The sequence below is a fragment of the Protopterus annectens genome, chromosome 7.part0 (assembly GCF_019279795.1).
Source record: "Protopterus annectens isolate FY-2018-M chromosome 7.part0, PAN1.0, whole genome shotgun sequence".
Lineage (NCBI taxonomy): Eukaryota > Metazoa > Chordata > Ceratodontiformes > Protopteridae > Protopterus > Protopterus annectens.
The window spans coordinates 288,041,339-288,060,923 of record NC_056739.1 but is presented as its reverse complement, the minus strand read 5'-3'; the positions used below and the strand labels follow the sequence as shown (position 1 = coordinate 288,060,923).

Genomic DNA, 19,585 nt, shown 5'->3' with positions numbered 1-19,585 from the left:
TAAAGACCAGGTTGAGGCCACGTGTGCAGGTTACTTGAGTGGAACTTGACTTGCGAATATGCAGCAGTCCCATCAAGGTGGGGTCCGTGAACACCTTGTATACTAGATAGAGGTCACCTCTGAGGAGGGGAGTCTTTATGAAACTGAGTAGAGGATAGGGCTTTTAGCCTATCTGTGTATTGTAGATGTTTGAAGCCCTGGATTCTCCTGGCGAGGAACCTCTGTGGTCTCTCCAGCTGCTGCATGTGCTTTGCAAGGTACATGCTGAAAGGGGCGTTGTACTCAATAATGGGTCTTATAAGGAGAGAATACAGGAATGTTATGACCTCCTTGTCCCTGGATGAGATACCCTTACTTATGAGGTGGGCCATGTAGAAGGCTTTCTGTACAATGGAAGCAACATGATGGTCAAAATTCAGGTTGCTATCAACCTGGGTGCCCAAATCCCTCACGACTGATTGAGTGCTTAGGATGTTGTTATTAATGTGATAATTTGTGGGGACACCACTCTCCCCAAAGGGGATGATGATGATGCATTTTCTGGTATTCAGCTTGAGGCCATGTTTCTGGCACCAGTCATTTGTCTAAGTGAAACCCTCTTGGAGGATGTCCACATCACTAGGGGAATTGATGACAGCACCCAGCTTGCAGTCATCTGCAAACTTGGTCAGCCATAACCCACTGGTTTTGGCCTGCACCTCAGAAAAGTATATCCCAAATAACAGAAGCCCAAAGACTGAATCCTGGGGTACGTCGCTTGTTGCAGGTCTACTGCTTGAGGTGGCTTCCCCTATTTTGATTACATGGGTTCTATTAGTGAGCCAGTTTGCTACCCATCTGGTAACAAATGCATTGATGCCTAGTTGAGAGAGTTTATCTATTATGCCTGAGTGGGGAATAGTGTCAAAGGCTATGGCCAGGTCAAGGTAGGCGGTGTGCACTGTCTAAAATATTTTAATTCTTTTTAAATGTCATGGCATAGTAAGTGACATTTGAAAGCATTTTCATTAAAATTTACAATGCAGGTACTGCTTTGTCTTTAAAAATACCTATAAATATAGTTTAAGTTGATTGCATAGGTAAGTACCCCAGTGTAATTTTCAGAAAATGTCATGCCACAGTGCAGGATCTTAAATATATATCCCTTTAATATACAGGAAACAAAAATAGCTACAAACATTCAACAGTTTGGGAAAACCTTCTTGAAAATAGAAGGAAAGGGGTTAAAACTTCTAATCCAATACAGCTCAAACAATAAAGTAGTAAAGTAAAAATAAGTTAGGTCCTGTGACTCTGCACAGCTTTCCAGGACCTCTAGCTGCTGCTTAATGCAATTACAGTTAATTCACCTAATAACAATGCAAAACAAATTAAAAGTCCTTGACTTAAGTAGCTAGTCAGTCAACTAAGGGAAACACGTGGTGGTGTAGGTGTGGTCTTAAATGTAATACCCACTTATGCAGAGTAGTACTTAAAACAAGAAACACTCTTAGATCTTAGAAGTACACCCACTTATGGAAACAATCCAGCATTGGGTTTTAAAATTCAAGGCATCTTGTTGAGTGCTAATGTTGCAGACTAGCTGTATAACTCACATTTAGTAATAAGCACTATTAAAGCACACTATATATGTCACATGACATCAGTATCCACATGGCATAAAGGGGTTACATGCTGTTGCTCCAAATGAGCCTCCTCATATCTGAGCTGCTCCTGCTTTATAGCTTCAGGCAGTAACTGCATGGTTGGTGATGCTTACTCTGTATACAAGGAATCTGTTTTCTCAATTGTATAGTTTGTGCTCTTTGGTATGACAGCCCCAAAAAGTTGAGACATTTTTCATTTTATGTTGCTAATTGTTCTTTTCCCTACAGTGCAGTGAACTTGAAGTGAGAACAATGCATTGGAGGGAGTGGGGCTGGGGATCTTCCACATTATAGGGATGCAGGGAGTTTTCTTACTGTTTTTATTTTGCTTAATTTGCTTATAAACCTCACATCCTTGAGTGCATGCATTACAAGCATACATGTACTCAAATAGTGGGGAGAGGTGGACTAAGGTCTGTTGTTTCGAGGATTTGCAGTGAATCTGGCATAATGAAACTGGTGGCCAGCATGTTATCACTGTAGGAGGAGATAAAATTGTATTAATGTCACTTAGTTTCACTATTACATCATTTCCAGTACATCCACTGTGCTGAAGTGCTCATAAGATGAGGGGATGCAAAATAATTTTAAGGAAACTAAGCACAGTACAAGATGTTTGCTTTTACAAGTACTGTAATACCAGTACTTTAATACATTTCAAAAGAAGAAACAAAACTATTACCTCATAACCTGTGAGATTCATACAGAAAGCAGAATGATGTGGAGTCACATCTTTACTGGATTCCAAACCTGTTGGACTAACACTGATTTAAATGTGCACAGACTTTTCAGGCAGTTTCTAACGTAACGGACCTGCTTTAGATTGGGTAATCGAAATGGCCACCCAAGTTCAAGGTCATATAAAGATGACCCACCCACTTATGATATAGCACACACCAAAAAAAATAAATAAATAAAACAGGTTTGAAAGAGAAAGCTGATTCTGGATCTACTGCTAGCAGCAAGCAGTCCAGTCCACTGAAGCAGGAAAGTAATGAGAAAAGTTGATTAGTATATAAACGGGGCTGCTACTACTCCCCACATAACTTGCTTTTTTTCTATGGAGTACTGGAATACATCTTTAATACAAAAATGTGTATGTATATATGTATATTTACATAATGTGTGTGTAATACTTTTGATCTAAAACATTTTTCATCTAATCTCAAGTGATTAAATAAACTAATCTAAAACATATTTCTATGAAATGTACTTTCAATGAAGAGTGCTGCAGGCTATAAACAATTACTGATAAAGTGGTTTATGGAGTAAGGATAGCAGAAATTCCAAGACAAATGAGTCTGTCCCACCATTTGTACCTTCATAATGGCCACCCACATGTACTCCCATGCAACACACTGACACATAGTACATCAAAAAAGAAAACAGTTTTCACATTCAGCTTAAATCTGAATAGTGGTAGCATTATGGAAAGGCTTTTTTTAAATTTATAATGCAGGTTAGGATAGTGTTAGCAAATATTACTAAGGTGGAACAGGGAGATGAAGCTCATGTCTTAAACGTTTCTCACTTATGGAGTTTGGGTCCTCTTCTAGTGGTCACAGAAAACACTACCATGATGTAGTACTTGAACTAGAGGTGTGTGCAAGGTCATACCCTCTTTACTGATTGGCAGTGATTATCTGGGAGCTGCCTTTACAGAAGTATCTTACATTCCATCAGGGCAAAACACAGAAATAGACAGACTAAGCAGATCCTGGACAGACCCTCATGAGTGGAAGCTGCATGTAGCATTCTTCCACGATTTGATCCAGATGTGAGGGACACCTTAAGTAGGTCTATCCTCCTTTCAAAACAGACAACATAAAAAAACCCATTCAAGACATCCTTGCACCCATGCTTGTAAGACAGATGCTCTATCATTCCCATGGTGAGGAATGTTCCTCTATACATTTCCACCCTCTCCAACGATTCCCAAGGTACTTCTAAAGAATTACCAAAGATCATTATGGTAACCCCCTTCTGTCCCTCCCTTTTACCTGACTTGGCCAAGGGCAATTATCTCAAACTTCTTTACAGGCTAGATCTGCTCACACATCATCAGAAGCAAATACTATACCTCGACTTAGAGTAATTGCAATTAGCAGCCTGGAAGATTCTATTTTGTTACCTGTTAAGCACATGATCCATATGGATGTGCAGTAAGTACTTAAGGAAGCAAGAAAATTTATAGCTAGAAAAATCTTATGATTACAAGTGGAGAGGTTTTCTAGGTGGTGGCTAGCCAATAACAAAGGTCCCGAAAGGATTTCAATCCCACTGGTTTTGAAATATTTGTGTGAGTTACTTATTGATGGTTTGTCATATACTTCTATCAAAGTGCTTCTTGTAGCCACCTCCACTTGTCTGCCCATAGATCCCCTCTTTCATCATTTTTTTGTGGTCAAACAGTTTATGAAAATAGTGTTGGCAGGTGAGACCTCTAGAAAGCAAATTGCTCCTCCCTGGGATCTCAACTTTGTTTTTGAAAAAATTTACTTTACCTCCTTTTGAACTTGCCTCTCAGGCTGATGTGTGGTTCATTACTTGGAAGACTGTTTACTCATTACTTTGATATCTACACGGTGAGTCCCTGAGCTGCAGTATCTCATAGTGGGCCAATTGTATCTGATTTTTCACAAGGACAGGGTTGCGTTATGCACTAATTCATCATTTGAGCTTTAATCTGTTTATGAATTTACCTTGAATTAAGCCATCAATCTCCTAGTCTTTCCTGATGCAGAAAACAAGGGAGAAAAAAATTCCACATACCTTGGATGCACACAGGCAGCCCAGGTACTACCTTGACATAAACAAAGCCATTTAAGAATGCTGAACAGCTTTTTGTCTCCTATATAGTGGCCAAGAAAAGTCAAACTGTCTCTAAGCAAACTATTGCATGATGTCTGTTCTCTGCTATTGTTTTATGTTACTCCCATATTGTAAATTGCTTCCAGACATGGTTAAGTCTCACTCAACTAGGGCCTTATCTTTATCAGTGGCATATTGGAAAAGGGTGGGCTGTAGAAGCATTCCAGAGGGAGCAACCTGGTCCTCTGTTCATACGTCCCCAAAGCACCACAAACTGGATTCCTTTTCAAGGTCCACAACAGGCTTTTCTAGGACCATTCTCTACAGGCTCCTTGAGCCTTCTCCTTCCATCTCCCGGGTGGGCTAAGCTTTGGGAATAATGAACATAGTACAGTTGTACAATCCCTACTTAGCTGTAACAGTAAATGTTAGAATTCCTCACTTCCTCAGTGGCATGTCCCACCTGTCATCCTCCAGTTTGTGCATAGTTTCAGCATTTTTGATTCCGTTGTTGGATTTGTTTCTTATATGGTATTGTGACTGACTGCGAATGTACTCTTACCACATGATTCTGGTTTCAGATTCTTTCCTCTTCTCCTCTGTAGAAGCAAAAAAGCCTAAACACTCTCTCCCTGTGCCAGCTGAAGGCTTCCTTTGCAGGTAAAGCTCAGCCAATCATCTGTTAAAGGAAGACAGAGAGGGAGGGGTGGCTGAGCTTTTGAAAGCTGGCCAGTACTGAGTTACCAGGGCACTCAACCCAAAATGCCACTGAGGAAGTAAGGAATTTGAACATCTACTGTTACAATTAAGTAAGACAGCTGTACTTCCTCCTGACACCATCTGGTCCTTCAGTGGATCTCTTTCCAAATTAAGGACCTATATGCTGAAAAATGTAGGTAGTACTTTAGTTCATTTACACACCAGTTATCTTTTCCAATGTTTCTGCAAAAGATAGGTGAAGGCAGACAACTGCCACACTAACTGGCAGCCCAAGAGCATATTCAGGACAGCTGCAGCTGAGCCAGTTGAGGCAACTTCTTGGGAGATGTAGGCAGAACAGGTAAGGTGTCACTGTGTTGACATTTGATGACTTTATTCTCTTGTGGCTGGCTTGTTCTAAGAGAGGAAGATGGGAGAGGTGCAGACAATGTACAGCAAGACAAGGCTTGTTTCCTAGGAGCTCATTAATCATGTCATTTGAAGTCTGGCTGAAGGCCACTTTTTAAAATAAGTGTCCTGAGCTCTTTTTTATATCCTGAATAGATGCATTACTAAGCCTGTATATCTGGTCACAGCACTGGAAGAATGAGCATTACTCTGGGATACATGCATGTCCACCTTAAAAGAGAAGATTGTTTCACAATCAAGTACTTCTTAAGCTAATACTCTGGGAGATATACCAGCATTTCCAGTGCCTGATTTTACTAAACAGGTTGAAAGTCAGGTAAGTAACATGAAGAACTGAGTGCTCCAGGTTTTAATGTCGCAGAGGAGTATACGTTTTCACTTCACATGTTTGAAGACTTGGAATCTGTTTGATGACAAGGTAGTGAAATTCTGCAACCACTGTGGCCTTTGCTGAATTAAAGGAAAGAGCTGATACTTTGTGAAGGACTCTGCTCCTTCATCCAGGGCTTGTAAACTGCATTTGCCTTCCTGTGGGTTACATTAACAGAGACAACATATTTTTAGGCTAGCAAGATAGCATTTTTTAAAAACATCTCCACAGGAGGGATGATTCAAGTCTCAGATGTCATTACACCAAAGCAGTCATTTAGATGTTTTGGGAGAAAAGAGAAAGGTCTCTAAGGATAGTCTATACTGGACCACAAAAACCTCAAGATTTCAATGTTTATTGAGTCATTTCAGGGAGATGGAGGGTGGGGAGCTTGAGTCAGGAGAAAGCTCATCGTCTTTGCCCGAGAGAAACTGAGATCCCTCATCTGCCTTCATCTTACACACATACATACATAGAAGCCACTGTGCAATTAATAAGCTCTTAAGTGTTGGGCAACATGAGCTTGATGCATAATCACACTCCTGATGTGGGTAGCTCACAGGAAGAGGGGCTTATACCAGCCTTATCACTGGCATCAGACTACATTCCCTAAGGGACTACTTTTAAATACCAACTGAAAAACATTTGACACTTAGCTGAACCAATAAATAACATGTAAAACTGCATCACAGCTTCACAAGTGCAAACAACATAATGTAAAAACATAAGTATGCATAAAAATGATTGTGAGAGTGAGAGGAATAATACGATGTTAAAATAAGCTAAACCTGAGATAAATGCTGAAAAGCAAAACCCATCACTTAAATGGTTTTGACCAAAGAATGCTGTTAATGTTAAGCTTGTCATTCAGACGGGGATGGGTGAATGACTTGCATTAAGCCTTAGCTGCCACTGTAGTTCTTCATTTTTTAAGATACTATTTACTCCCACTCCCCCCAGAACCCTACTTATGATTAAAAAAAATAAGAAATCCAAACAAGCCAGAATGTGTTTATGAAGTACATTTATGATTCCTGTTCAAACTATATAGTGCTTTGAGCTCAAGAATGATGTGACAGCTTCCATGCAGTTTTAACCAACTAGAAACTCTTGGATTAAGCATTCTGCAACATACATCACCTCACTGGAACTGCAGTCACTTACACATGGGGCCCTTCTTGGGTTAGGACAGGGTGAAGACCCTTTTTCCTCATTCATTTCTGCAGATATATTTCTGAGATATATTTTCCCTTATTCATTTCAGTAGATACATTTTCTCACAGGGGGCTAAAGATGTCCATCAAAATGAGCTGTATTCACAAGTTCATTGTAACTTTGCTAGGTGCATCCTTTGTGGCTTGCACTGCTGATGTCTAAAGTAAGACAGCTTACATGGGGAATGGGTTGTCTTCATTTTCCCTGGTGCTGAGTGCAAAGTGGTCCTGGTTCAGTTAAGGATAAAATCTGAATTAGTGGCTGAAGCCCTGCTGAAATAAAAATGCACTGAGGGATTGACATCCAGTGGCCAAATAACATGCTGAGTTTGTGAAAAGAGGAATGAACATCTATACAGCAGACACTAGAGGGGCAGACATTAGACTCAGGACTGGAAAGCTGGACTTTAGGGGGGAGCAGTGGCATCTGCAATGCTAAATTCTGGGAAGGAAGATTCTGGACAGGAATGCATCAGGGGCTTGTACTTCTACTAGAGCATGCATTAGTTGGTACTGCACTGGGTAAGTGGGTGGTTATGTGAGGCTGTATCTGAGAAGCAGGAGGGCTTGTTCTACATTGGCTCATATCAAATTGAAAAGAGGAGACTACATAGAAAAGCGTGAGGAATGGGAGATCATTTCTCAAATCTAGCCACTGTGGGCTTTTCTATTCTAGTAATGGCAGTTGCCAGCTGACTGTAATTTAATTGAACTGGTAAAGGAAATGGAGTTCTATTAGTAGAAAACAGAAGTAAATCATAATGAGGAAGCTAGTCATTGGATCTGATTCTAGAGGCTTGCTAAGGGATCCAGGTAAGAATTAACTGCAGCAAAGAAACCTTTGTAGTACAGAAGCAGCCCTGGGTAAATCACAGTGGCAGGAGCTGATAAAGAAGATGAAGGAGGGTGTTAGTGCATGTTCAGTGTTTCATGTAACAAGTTACTCCTTTGTTTCTGCACACAGAAAAAAGGCTAGTACGGGCTTCTTGTGATGGAAATGAGTTGCACATTTAAAGTATATGCAGATAGAGGAAGGCAGGACATTATCCTTTCTCTTCAGGCAGAAAAAGAGACAAAATATGCTCATTGACCACAGGAATCAGCTTCTTTCAAAGGCCCTTTGGAAACTAGTATTGATATGGAGTAAAGTCTGATAAAGTAATTCAACTTCTTAAAATCAAAAATGAGGATAGATGGAATATTTTTTGCCCATGTTCTAGTCCATGTAAGTAGTGAGAGAGAACCTGTAGATTTCCCCATGCTATGCCATGAGTAGGGACCAGTGTAAATCCAAGGTGTGGCACTTCAGAATCTGAAAGGAAAGAGTTGTCAAGATGTTCTAAAGGCTAAAAGGCACAACTATTTTGATACTGTCGCCAGAGCATTCTGAAGTTAGATATGCAGCTCACAAACCTAGCTGCTAATCGCTGCTAATAATGTGTCTGCTTCAAGCATAAGCACTGAAACTGACTGGTCATCTGTTCTGCCAGAAGAAAAGATGCTCAGTGAATAAAAAAGTCATGTATTAATACATATCACATATCAGGTATGTATCATTCATTTTCATCAAACACTGTTTAATATATCTAGTCAGAAACATCAAAGTTCAATTTTTAGGGGTTAAGCACAGACACACTTTGGATATGTGGCAAAAAAGTCTGTTTTGTATTTATATATAAATCATTCTGTACTTGCATTTGTTACATTATAATTCACGTATGCTATGCAGATTGTTTTGTGTATTTCACATGCACCTCTACTGCTTCTCTCTCTCTGCTATTTAAATTATGTTCTTTAGCCAGTTCAATCACTAAATGACTCTGTAATGCTTACTAATTATATAGAAATGCATGTTTACAAATTAATAAAAATATTTCCATCTAAAATGTAGATGATCTCTTAGACAAAGACCAGCACCAACTCATCAGTCGGTTTGATTTACCATAAAAATGCTTGTCTACAACCAAAAATTTATCACGTGAATGGGTATATGGTTAGCTGGGAATAATCTTCTGATAGAATGGAGACTGCATAGACACACAATAATAAAAAATGTACCACAGGCCGTTAGAGGAATATATTTCTTTCAGAGTCCCCTATTTAGTGAAACAAAAACCTGAGAAGGTGCTGCCATTTCCTAATGAACTGCACTTAGTATTATTCTGAATAAACAACTGTGCACAAAATGTTCATTTTATATATCCATACAGGTGTACTACTGACATGCACAGTTAGTCCTCATAGCAATTAAACAAGCAGCAGCTACTATTGATTTATACATGCTTCCTCTTAAACTACAGTGCTAAATTGCCTCAGAGGGTGGATGCCCTTTTCCTGATTTCATGCAAACACATGCAGCAGTTGGTAGCAAGATGAATGACAAAACTTGCAGTCATGCAACACTAGCAACATATTACAATGCATGGTGTTTAGCTAACCGTTTCACTGCTGAAGTACTCTTTAAACACACTGAATTACTTTTCAGGATGCAAACTGTACATAATGAAAACTGTTTTCTGTTCTGCAGTGCAAGGGTTAACCTTATATGTTTTATTAAATAACAACTACTTAAGTACACTTAGGCTATGTTTGCACTACTTCTATTACCTCCTGCTGTTGTCACAGTACCTGGTGTTGGAGTAGCTTTAGTGCAGTGGAGAAAGACAGAGAGGAGGAGGAAAAAATAAACATGAACAGTTTAAAACGTGCACTATAGTATTGTAATATCAAACTCTTAATCTTGTATACTTTCTGCTGCTGTAAAGAAGTCCTGAAGAAATAAAAACAAAACATAATATGCAATGAAGTTAGGAAATAAAGAATATGAATTTAAACTTGTGGCATATCAATAACTCTTGACAGCCTTCCATAAAGCATTTCTAAAGCTCTATTTACACCAAAAAGGTTAAGTTACTCATGAGCACACAGTTTAGCACTTAGCTAATTACTCTGGTCATTTTATTTTCATTGTATTTACCAATGCACTGCGGTATCAGAAACTTCTCACATGAAAGTGGGCATTAATGTGATATTAGAAAATGAAATTATACCCTGCTGGAGAACACATTTTCCAACAAGGTGTTAATGTACCAGGAGAGCCTGGAATAAAGTCCACTTACTCATGACAACATATTAAACAGCTGTGAAGTATGGATACAAAATTAAATGGTCATCATAGCAGTTGTAAGAAGCTGCCATTTTACTTTCCCCTCGCATTCCATTGTACTTAGCTGCATTTAGTAAGAGTGGGAAAAAAACAAAACTAGAAGGCTAGGTGTTTGTGCAAGACAGAGAGAGAGAGAAAGTGTGTGTACATCCATACTAATTTGCTTAAGAATTTTGGACAAAGCCAACAGTAATGGGAAGATAAAAGGCCTAAAATCAGAAAATCATTAAATGTACCCCAACTCACTTAAAAAATCAATAGAGGAACATGTTTTGCATCAATATGCCTTTTCTGTAGAATAAAAAGTATGAAACTATAATGGCTTGGTTTATTGACTAACTGTAGTTTTCAAAGACAGTCAAGAAAGAGGTTGTAATTGCTGGCCATCTTTGTGCGTGTGTGTAGTGCGCGTGCATGCATGCGAGAAAGAGTCTGCCTGTGTGTCGGTATGTGTGTGGCGGGAGTGTATCTGGTTTTATGCATGTGTGTGAGACTTAGTGCTCAACCGCACCCCATTGTGCGGAAAGCTCCACATTTGACACTGAAGTGAATCAGTGTTCTACTGTTCCGCTTTCGACAGTGGTGGTTCCGCTTTTTGTTCTCTGATTGGCTCCCAAATCATAAGTATAGCCAATTGGCAAGGAGAAAGAAAGGGAGTAAATCAGAGAATGATTTTGACCTTAGCAACCAATCGGAATTCAGAGTTAAAGTGCAATGCTTCAGGGTTGTCTATAATGATACTCCTGAAGCACGAGCAACAAGAAAAAATATACTTCTGTTCCCCCCTCTCTAAATGCGGTTGTGACAAAGTGCATTTAAAGAGAGGGAGAAAAAATAAAATCAGAGCAAAACAGCACAAAAGTAAATAACTGCAATGCCAGCAGTTAAAATGATTAACTGCTGGTATTACAGTTATTTATTTTCATACTGTTTTGCTTCTATTTTACTTTTTTTTTTTTCTCCCTCTCTTTAAATAAAGACAGTAATTACATTGAAAGTTAATAATTATGAGAGTTTACTGCTTGGGGATGGGCTTGTTTCATACTTTTGAATTCAGATCTAGCTGTAGGGCTAGGCGATATGTTGTGAGATGACCCGTCATTAAATCCAAGGAGCTTGGGGAACAGGGAAAAGGCAGAAAGGTAGATGGCCATGTCTCCTGCTGCTTTTGGCAGTGGGGTGGAAAAAGAACCTGGGAGGTAATAGAATCAATGTTTGCCTGGTTATCTTGGTATGCAGGATTGTCACGTAGTTTTAAGTTGATATTAAGTTAATATTAGCAGCGGTCAAGTCGGAGTCAAAAGGATAAATATTACCATAGGGGAGTCCAAAATATATTTATCTGCTGCTAGTTTGGTGTGTGAGCTGTGCATGAGTTGCAAACAACTAACTTTGGCAGTGGATCAGGCACAGTGCTAGTGCAGTAATAATTAAGGGAAGAATGCAGATCGGTCATCAGTGGCATTTATCTGGAGAGCCAGTATAGCTTTCACCTGTGAACAGATGGAGCCAAACATAATGTGGAGACAGACACAAACATAGTGACAATTTTTAGACATTGCTCTTATAACCTTAGAAAGTTGCTAGAATAACAGGTTTTGTGTTACCATACATGTTCTGATGTCTGAAACTCAAATTTATGTCATTATCTTATTATTTCATTCCTCTGTGATTTGCCTTTGAAACTACATATTTTCTGAGAAACACACCAAAAATATGAGGCAAAAATTTGGGCAGTTGACAGGTATGACAAGCGTCTGTGTGTGTGTGTGTGTGTGTGTGTGTGTGTGTGTGTGTGTGTGTGTGTGTGTGTGTGTGTGTGTGTGTGTGTGTGCGTGTGTGCGTGTGTGAGTGTGTGTGTGTGTGTGTGTGTGCTTTTGAGTTTTTCTATATGAGTGAGCCACTGTTTTTTTGCTGTTGCATCTGTGTCTGTTAATATGGAAATGTTTGAGTCTGCAAGAGAGTGTGTATATTATTAAATACTTACATATGGTATATTTTGGTTGAAAGGCCATGGCCATGGTCAAGGCATACTTTTGGCCAGTGCAAAAATAGGATGTTCCACATTTTGTTGGTTTGTCACAAATTGCTATAGTCCATGTTCCACACTTGCCTCATAGCAGGTTGAGACCTATGGTGTGACAGACTGTCTACATCTACATTTGTTAGTTTTATATATATATATATATATATATATATATATATATATATATGTGTGTGTGTGTGTGTGTGTGTATTTGTGTGTACACATTAAATACTTAATGTTTATATGTATATTCTATTGCGACTATAAAACTTTAGGAGGATGAACTATTTTACATCAAAATATAAAAAAGTATATCTTAAAAGAAATGCAAGCCATTTTAGCAGATAGCCCATTTTCTAAGTACTATAATTCCCCTCCAGAGTAGGTGTTACAAGGAAAATAATTTTCCAGGGGGTGGCTATGCCCTCCTCTATGGTCCACTATTTCCGCTATATCATCTACCTAATCAGATATTTTTGAGTGTGTAAATACATCTATAAAAATATACGATGCAGAAACAAGACAAACTCACCAATTATCAAAAAGCAAGAGAAGTATCATGACAGGACAAAATGCAGTGCTTTTTAACAAACGGGTTTGAAAACCAATCCAAAGAAGTCTTACTGTACTAAACAGGGTTATATAACTGTGGATTGATTTTCATAACTTGTCAGTTGGTTAAGACCAAAATAAATGATCCTGGAATGTAACAAGATCATTCAGGAAATAGGGCATTATAACAAGTTGCCATAATAAAACAACAGCCTAACTAATTTCAAATTCAGTCTAAATTTAAGTGAATCTATTCCATACTGATCAAGCAGTGTACACATCTAGTACAAATCTTAAGACAAAAATGTATGCTGCTACTACTGAATAAATGTGGCTCATTTCAAATGCATACATCCCAAAGAAGTCTCTAGTCAAAAATATTTCCAACAACACTCCCTGGAACAGAAAACATAAACCCTTGGTTCATGCATCACTGAAGATCACCTACATTTTCCTCTCAACCATATATATAATCCTTGACTCACACAAAATATCTTACCACAGATTTTGAAAAATGCTCTAATTAAACCCCTCCAAAAGCAAACCATCTCAAGAGATACCTCTGTTCTTCCAACTATGGGCAAATGTCAATAAAAAATAGACTACACCCAGCTCTCTCACTACATCCAGCAGTACCATCTGATATTCAGCCGTAAATCAATGTTGCAGTAGCCTAAGCTAAGCAGGTAACCTCCAACAAAAGTGAAATGCAAATCTCCTGCAGCACACAATACACTTTATTAATGCTACAATTTCTTCCAAGTTTCAGTCCACAACAGATTTCTTCAGATAACATGACACACAATAAAATCACAGCTCTTTTCTAATTTACATAGATTGCCTAACCAATCAAGTTCCCCTCAAAACTACAAAAAATAATACAATTGCAACCCTGCTGTATCATGTAAATAATTCTCTAATCGTCTTCTTTTCCCGGTTAGGGGTCACCACAGTTGATCATCTGTCCGCTCATGATTGGCAGTGGAGTTTTACGGTGTTGAGTTGCCAGCCAGGCGCCCAACCTTCCACAGAAGGCCCACACACGCACACACTCACATCTAGGGCCAATTTAGAGTGTCCAATTCACCTACTGCATGTCTTTGGGATGTGGGAGTAAACCGGAGCACCTGGAGGAAACCCACGCGACCACAGGGAGGACATGCCTACTCCGCACAGAAGGCACCCCAGCCGAGAATCGAACCGGAGAACCTCTTGCTGTGAGGTGGCAATTCTAACCACTGCACCACTGTGGCCACCCATGTATATTTAATATAAAAATATTAAACATAAAAAATTCATCTAAAAATCCCAAAATGTAAAAGATCATCAATACATATGTATATGAATATACTTTATATGTTATGAACATGGCGCCATCTACTGGCGAAACCCTAAAGTGTTTCAAGTGACAGGAATCTTATCTAAAATAGCTACTAAGACAATTATACCTAATTATTGAATAAATAAACTCCATATTACCCTGCAATTAAAGCTTCGCAGCTCTTAATTTTAATAAGGGTAAAATGGAAAAATAGCCATTGAGCCCAGGCTGTTTTCCTGCATCCAAAAATACCTGCCAATACAGTTTTCTGTATTCAAGGCGCGTCTCCCAAGGTCCCCCTCTAATATCCAAAGGGATACTTTCAAGGACAAAGAAACTAAAGGTGGCCTGCCTACAAGAGAATGTATGATTAAAAAGGGCATTGGTGTCATTCGTATTTTTAGTATCGTATGTATGTTCGTAAATCCGTCTCTTTAGTTTGCTCTCAGTTTTCCCTACATAAAATGAGGCACACTGGCTACATGTCACCAAATAAACAACCCTCTCACTATTACAATTATAGAAATTATGAGTACTAAGTGCTCTGCCCCAGCTTGTCAATACAAGACTCTCCTTGTTGGCCACATATTGGCACTGCTGGCATGCCCCACATTTATATGTCCTCTTACATCTAGTACTTGAAATCTCCTTGTTCCCATTATTGGCTTCCAAAAAATTCTTCAAGCTCTTGCCTTTTCTGTAAATGAACTTAAGGGGACCTTTTTGTGAGAATGGCAAGTCAGTAAATCCCATAAATCTTTCCCATTCATTTTTCACAATTTTGTTAAGACCTAAAATGTTCACATTAAATTATGTGATAAAGGCTCTACCTGTATTATAGCTTATTACCCTCGCTGTAGTTTGCTGCCACCCACCAAGTCTATCAACCCCCAAGACAGGGCCAAATTTATCTCTTCTACTTGCTACTACTTCACTTTTGATGTTATTAATAAGCTCATCTGGGTATCCCCTCTCTAAAAATAACCTGTGTAAGAACTCACATTCATCTCTAAAATCCATATCACATGAGGTCATTCTTGAGGCACAGATAAATTGTCTGTTAACAATATTTTTTCTGGAACCCAGGATGTGCACTTGTGTAGTGCACATAAGGGTTAGAGTACATATATTTCCGAAATACCTTAGACTCCACACTACCATTCGCTGTCCTTTCTAGTGTGACATCTAGAAAATGTATGGAGTCTCTAGAAATGGTATGTGTGAATTTTAAAAAATCAGTTGTAGTATCTAGGTATTTCAAAAATTCATTTAATTTAGCCTCCGTTTCAACCCAACAAATACAGATATCATCTAAAACTCTGACATATTTGGTTCAACAATACCTAAATTCCAATTGGAGAATGTACACTTTTTCCCACCAAGCCAAGACAATGTTAGTGTAAGTGGGGGCACAATTTACCCCCTATAGCAACCTTCTTAATTTGGTGAAAAAAATCCCCACTGAAATATAAAAAATTATTTTTAAGAACCAAATCCATAAGTCCCAGGATTATGTGCAAATCATTGTTGGAGATCTGGGCATCCTCTGTCAAGAACAGCTCCAGCCATTCCAACCCCTTAGAATGGGGAATTGCAGAAAAAAGGTCCTTAATGTCTATAGTGACAAAAAGGACCTGTTGGTAATCCAGTTCCAGATCAATTTTCTGTAAACATTTCCATGAATCATTTAATATTTGCTGGTTGTTCAACCCATGGGACTTGAGCTTGATATCTAAGTATTTTGCTAGGGGCACAGTCTTTGATCCCTCAGCAGATACTATAGGTCTCAATGGAGGGTATAGAGGGTATTTATGTACTTTCGGGATTCCAAATATATTAGGAATCCTGGGTCTATCATTACTTAAGTAATGGTAAATATCATTGCTCATCAGACCTTCCATAAGAAGATAATAAAGGGCCATATCAATCTTTTTGTAAGCGATATTGATTTCATTTTTGATACCCTCCTATACGTATCAATGTTCTCCAAAAGGTTCAGCATTTTACCTTCATATAGTACTGAGCTCACGACCACAGCACCTCCGCCTTTGTCAGGCTTTATAATCCCTATGCTTTCATCCACCCTTAATTGTTTTAATAAGGCCCATTCATCCTTGCTTAGGTTAAATACCTTCCTGTTAAATTCCTGGGTGGTGTACTTCCTAAACTCTTTGTCCTTTGAGCGTATCCCCTTGGATATTAGGGGGGGACCTTGGGAGTCCCGCCTTGAATACAGAGAACTGTATTGGCAGGTATTTTTGGATGCAGGGAAACAGCCTGGGCTCAATAGCTATTTTTCCATTTTACCCTTATTAAAATTAAGAGTTGCGAAGCTTTAATTGTGGGGTAATATGGATTTTATTTATTCAGTAATTAGGTATAATTCTTTTAGTGGTTATTTTAGATAAGATTCCTGTCACTTGAAACACTTTAGGGTTTTGCCAGTAGATGGCACCATGTTCATAACATATGAAGTATATTCATATACAAATGTATTGATGTTTCTTTTACATTTTGGGATTTTGAGATGAATTTTTTATATTTAATATTTTTATATTAAATATTTTTATTAGAGAATTATTTACATGATACAGCAGGGTTACAATTGCATTTTTTTTTGTAGTTTTGTATTGTTTTTATATTTTAATATATAGTTTGTTTAACACAAGGTAGACCACTTGGCTTTTAATGTGAATGTCTTAATGAATGGTATAATTATAAGGGGAACTTGATTGGTTAGGCAATCTATGTAAATTATAAAAGAGCTGTGATTTCATTGTTTGTGGTGTTATCTGAAGAAGTTTGTTGTGGACGAAGCTGATGGAGTTTTCCTTTTCACTTTTGATAGAGGCTACTGGTTTATTTTTGGTGATTTTCCTCTGTTTTTTTCATGGTTACTAAGCTAAACAAGTCCACCCCCTGGAGACCAGTGAGCTTTCAGAGATAAAGGGCACCTTACATGTGCTCCAAATGTCAAGAGCTCGAGCAGTGCTACATGTCAGGAAATGTGTAGTGCAACAAGCTTCAAAGCTTTTTTGCTGCCAAAGAGTACTATGGACCATAAGGAACTGTTGATTGTCATGCAATTATTTAAGGCTGTGCGGATAAGTCTCCTTTTGGGAAAAACATTCCAGTAATTTTATTTTTTCTGAGGAAAATTTGTACTTTTCTGACTGCAATATGTGCTTTTGCTAGGAAACTTACTATTTCTAATTCTGAACTAGCATTCCAAGGGAGTATTATGTATAAATGTTTGTGTGAATATTTTGTGATAAATATTTTCTTTTTTTAGACAGGTTTTTTTCTCACGTTTTGTGCAGTTTGTACTGGGGACTGTCAGTGATTTACTTAACTTAGATCTCTACTGTATACTTTACTGACTTGGCCAGACTCTGCTATCAGCTTTTGAGGTCTCTTTATCAGCTTAATAATGGAGCAATCCCTGGTCTTCACTGCATCACCTTTCCTCTGCCTTGAAGAAGAAAAAAGTTGTCAGGAAATCTTTGGATGTTGGTCTGGCTTTTGCTGTGTCTTAGCTGCTGGTGGGTGGCACTGCTGTGGCTATTCATCACCTGCAGTCCCCTTGGTGTAGCATATGCAGCCACCAAAGACAGGGGGATAGCCACATCTTCTATAGCTGTAGGGATGCCCTTGGTGGGCAAAGGAGAATCACTTTTATTGATTTCCGAGAAAGGGACTGGTGAAGGTTTCTCATTTAGCTATGATAGGGACCTGTTCCTGGTAATGGAATTCCTGCAGAAAGTGTATCCTTTTCAGTGAGTTGCCCAGGAAAGTGGAACACAGTACGGAAGCTTTTCAGTCTCTTGTTATTTCTGTGGGAAAAGAAGATTTACAGAGATTTGCTAAAGAACTTATTGATGCTTTTCCTTGCCTTCTGTTACCTGAGGCAAGAAAAGGAAGAGCACTCCTTCTCTTTCTGATATGGCTGTTTAATTAGAACAGCATGAATTACACGGGAAGAGGTCTTACCTCAGGAATTTTTTCCGAATTTGAACATTCTGACTTTGATGAAAATATAAATTCAGATTTACATCATGAAAAATTATCTTTTTCAGAAAATTTGTTGAAGATGAAAGGATGTTTCGGTGGAAGCAGAATGAAATTCCTATAGCAAAGAAAATATACTATGATTTGTTACACATGGAAATTACAAGTTCTACAATTACTCTTCTTGTGTTGCCTGCTTTTTAGAATGCCTTTCTCCTAGCTTTTAGCTTACCTGATAGTCAACCTCCTATTCCTAGGAGGTCTGGTAGGTTATATATGGTACCTCAGTCTCATAAGCATTTCTTTTTTAAATACCAAAGCTGACCCACATGCGATTCCTTTATCCAGAACTGCTTCTGCAAAACAATTTAGCTAACCCATTCCTTATGACAAGGATGGAAAAACAATGGAAAAGTTTGGGAAGGAAATGTATTAGTCTTGTACTTTCACTTTCAGTATTTTAAAATGACAAGCTCATAGGGTAAAGTGTTTACATTTACCTTTTGACAGCATGAACATGCAGAAGTCAATAGTAAATCTTCCCTCTTAAGAAGTAAAAAAAAAAAATCACTGAATGCCTCTATTACTGCTGCTTTTCAAGTGATTAACCACATTTTAAAGTGCACTTATGATATTACAGTTTTGGGGTCAATATTGAAAAGACTAGCTTGGCTACATTCTCAAAATCTTCCTGAAGATATTAAAACTGAAATGTTAAATTCTCTTTAGATAAGGAGTTTCCGTTTGGCCCTTCTGCAGCTTAGGTGTTTAAAAAAGTATGATGAAAGGAGAAAGTTAATATAAGGAGTGACTCAGATTTTTCAACCCTCAGTTTTCAAAGGGAAGGAAAAAGTTTCCACCTTGGGTCCCTTTTTCAACAAGCTTTTTAAGAAGCAAGATGCCATCAAAGAGAATTTTAAAAAGTGATGGGAAGAAGGCTATAAAAAAGGAAAAGCTTCAAAAAGTTAGTGTTTCCTCAGTCAGCATGTCTCCCTGCCTGTTCAGGCTCTTTCCCTTCCATCCTGTCACCCACTCTATTTCTCTGAGACTTCAGCTTCCTTTGTGGCATCAGACTATTACAGCCATGATGGGTTGTGAGGGTAATTCAGCATGGTTACACATCACAATAGAAATCCATCCTCATTCTTAAGGGACTCATCTTTACCCACATTGAACTAGGTTTGTCTCTTTCCTCCGATTCTGCACCAGATGCTGGCTCATGAAGTTACAGAATCTGTTCATGTCTGCCACTTGGGAAAGGATTTTATTCACGGATTTTTCTGGTAGCAAAAAAGGTAGGCTCCTGTACTGGACCTTTCATTTCTGAATGTTTTTGTCAAGAT

General features: G+C 38.5%; 1 protein-coding gene across 30 annotated transcripts in view; it reads right to left on the bottom strand.

Moving 5' to 3' along the window:
• The window catches only part of NFASC (neurofascin), a 2,999,343-nt gene that overhangs the window by 287,592 nt on the left and 2,692,166 nt on the right, over nucleotides 1-19,585 (bottom strand). For 21 of the 30 annotated variants that reach the window (XM_044076767.1, XM_044076768.1, XM_044076766.1 and 18 more), the window contains one exon: nucleotides 9,777-9,812. The exons of 2 other annotated variants lie outside the window; for them this stretch is intronic. In XM_044076767.1, the coding sequence (XP_043932702.1) occupies nucleotides 9,777-9,812 (36 nt within the window). The remainder of the gene's footprint in view (nucleotides 1-9,776; nucleotides 9,813-19,585) is intronic. 7 more of the 30 variants (XM_044076774.1, XM_044076781.1, XM_044076786.1 and 4 more) reach the window with 1 other exon arrangement.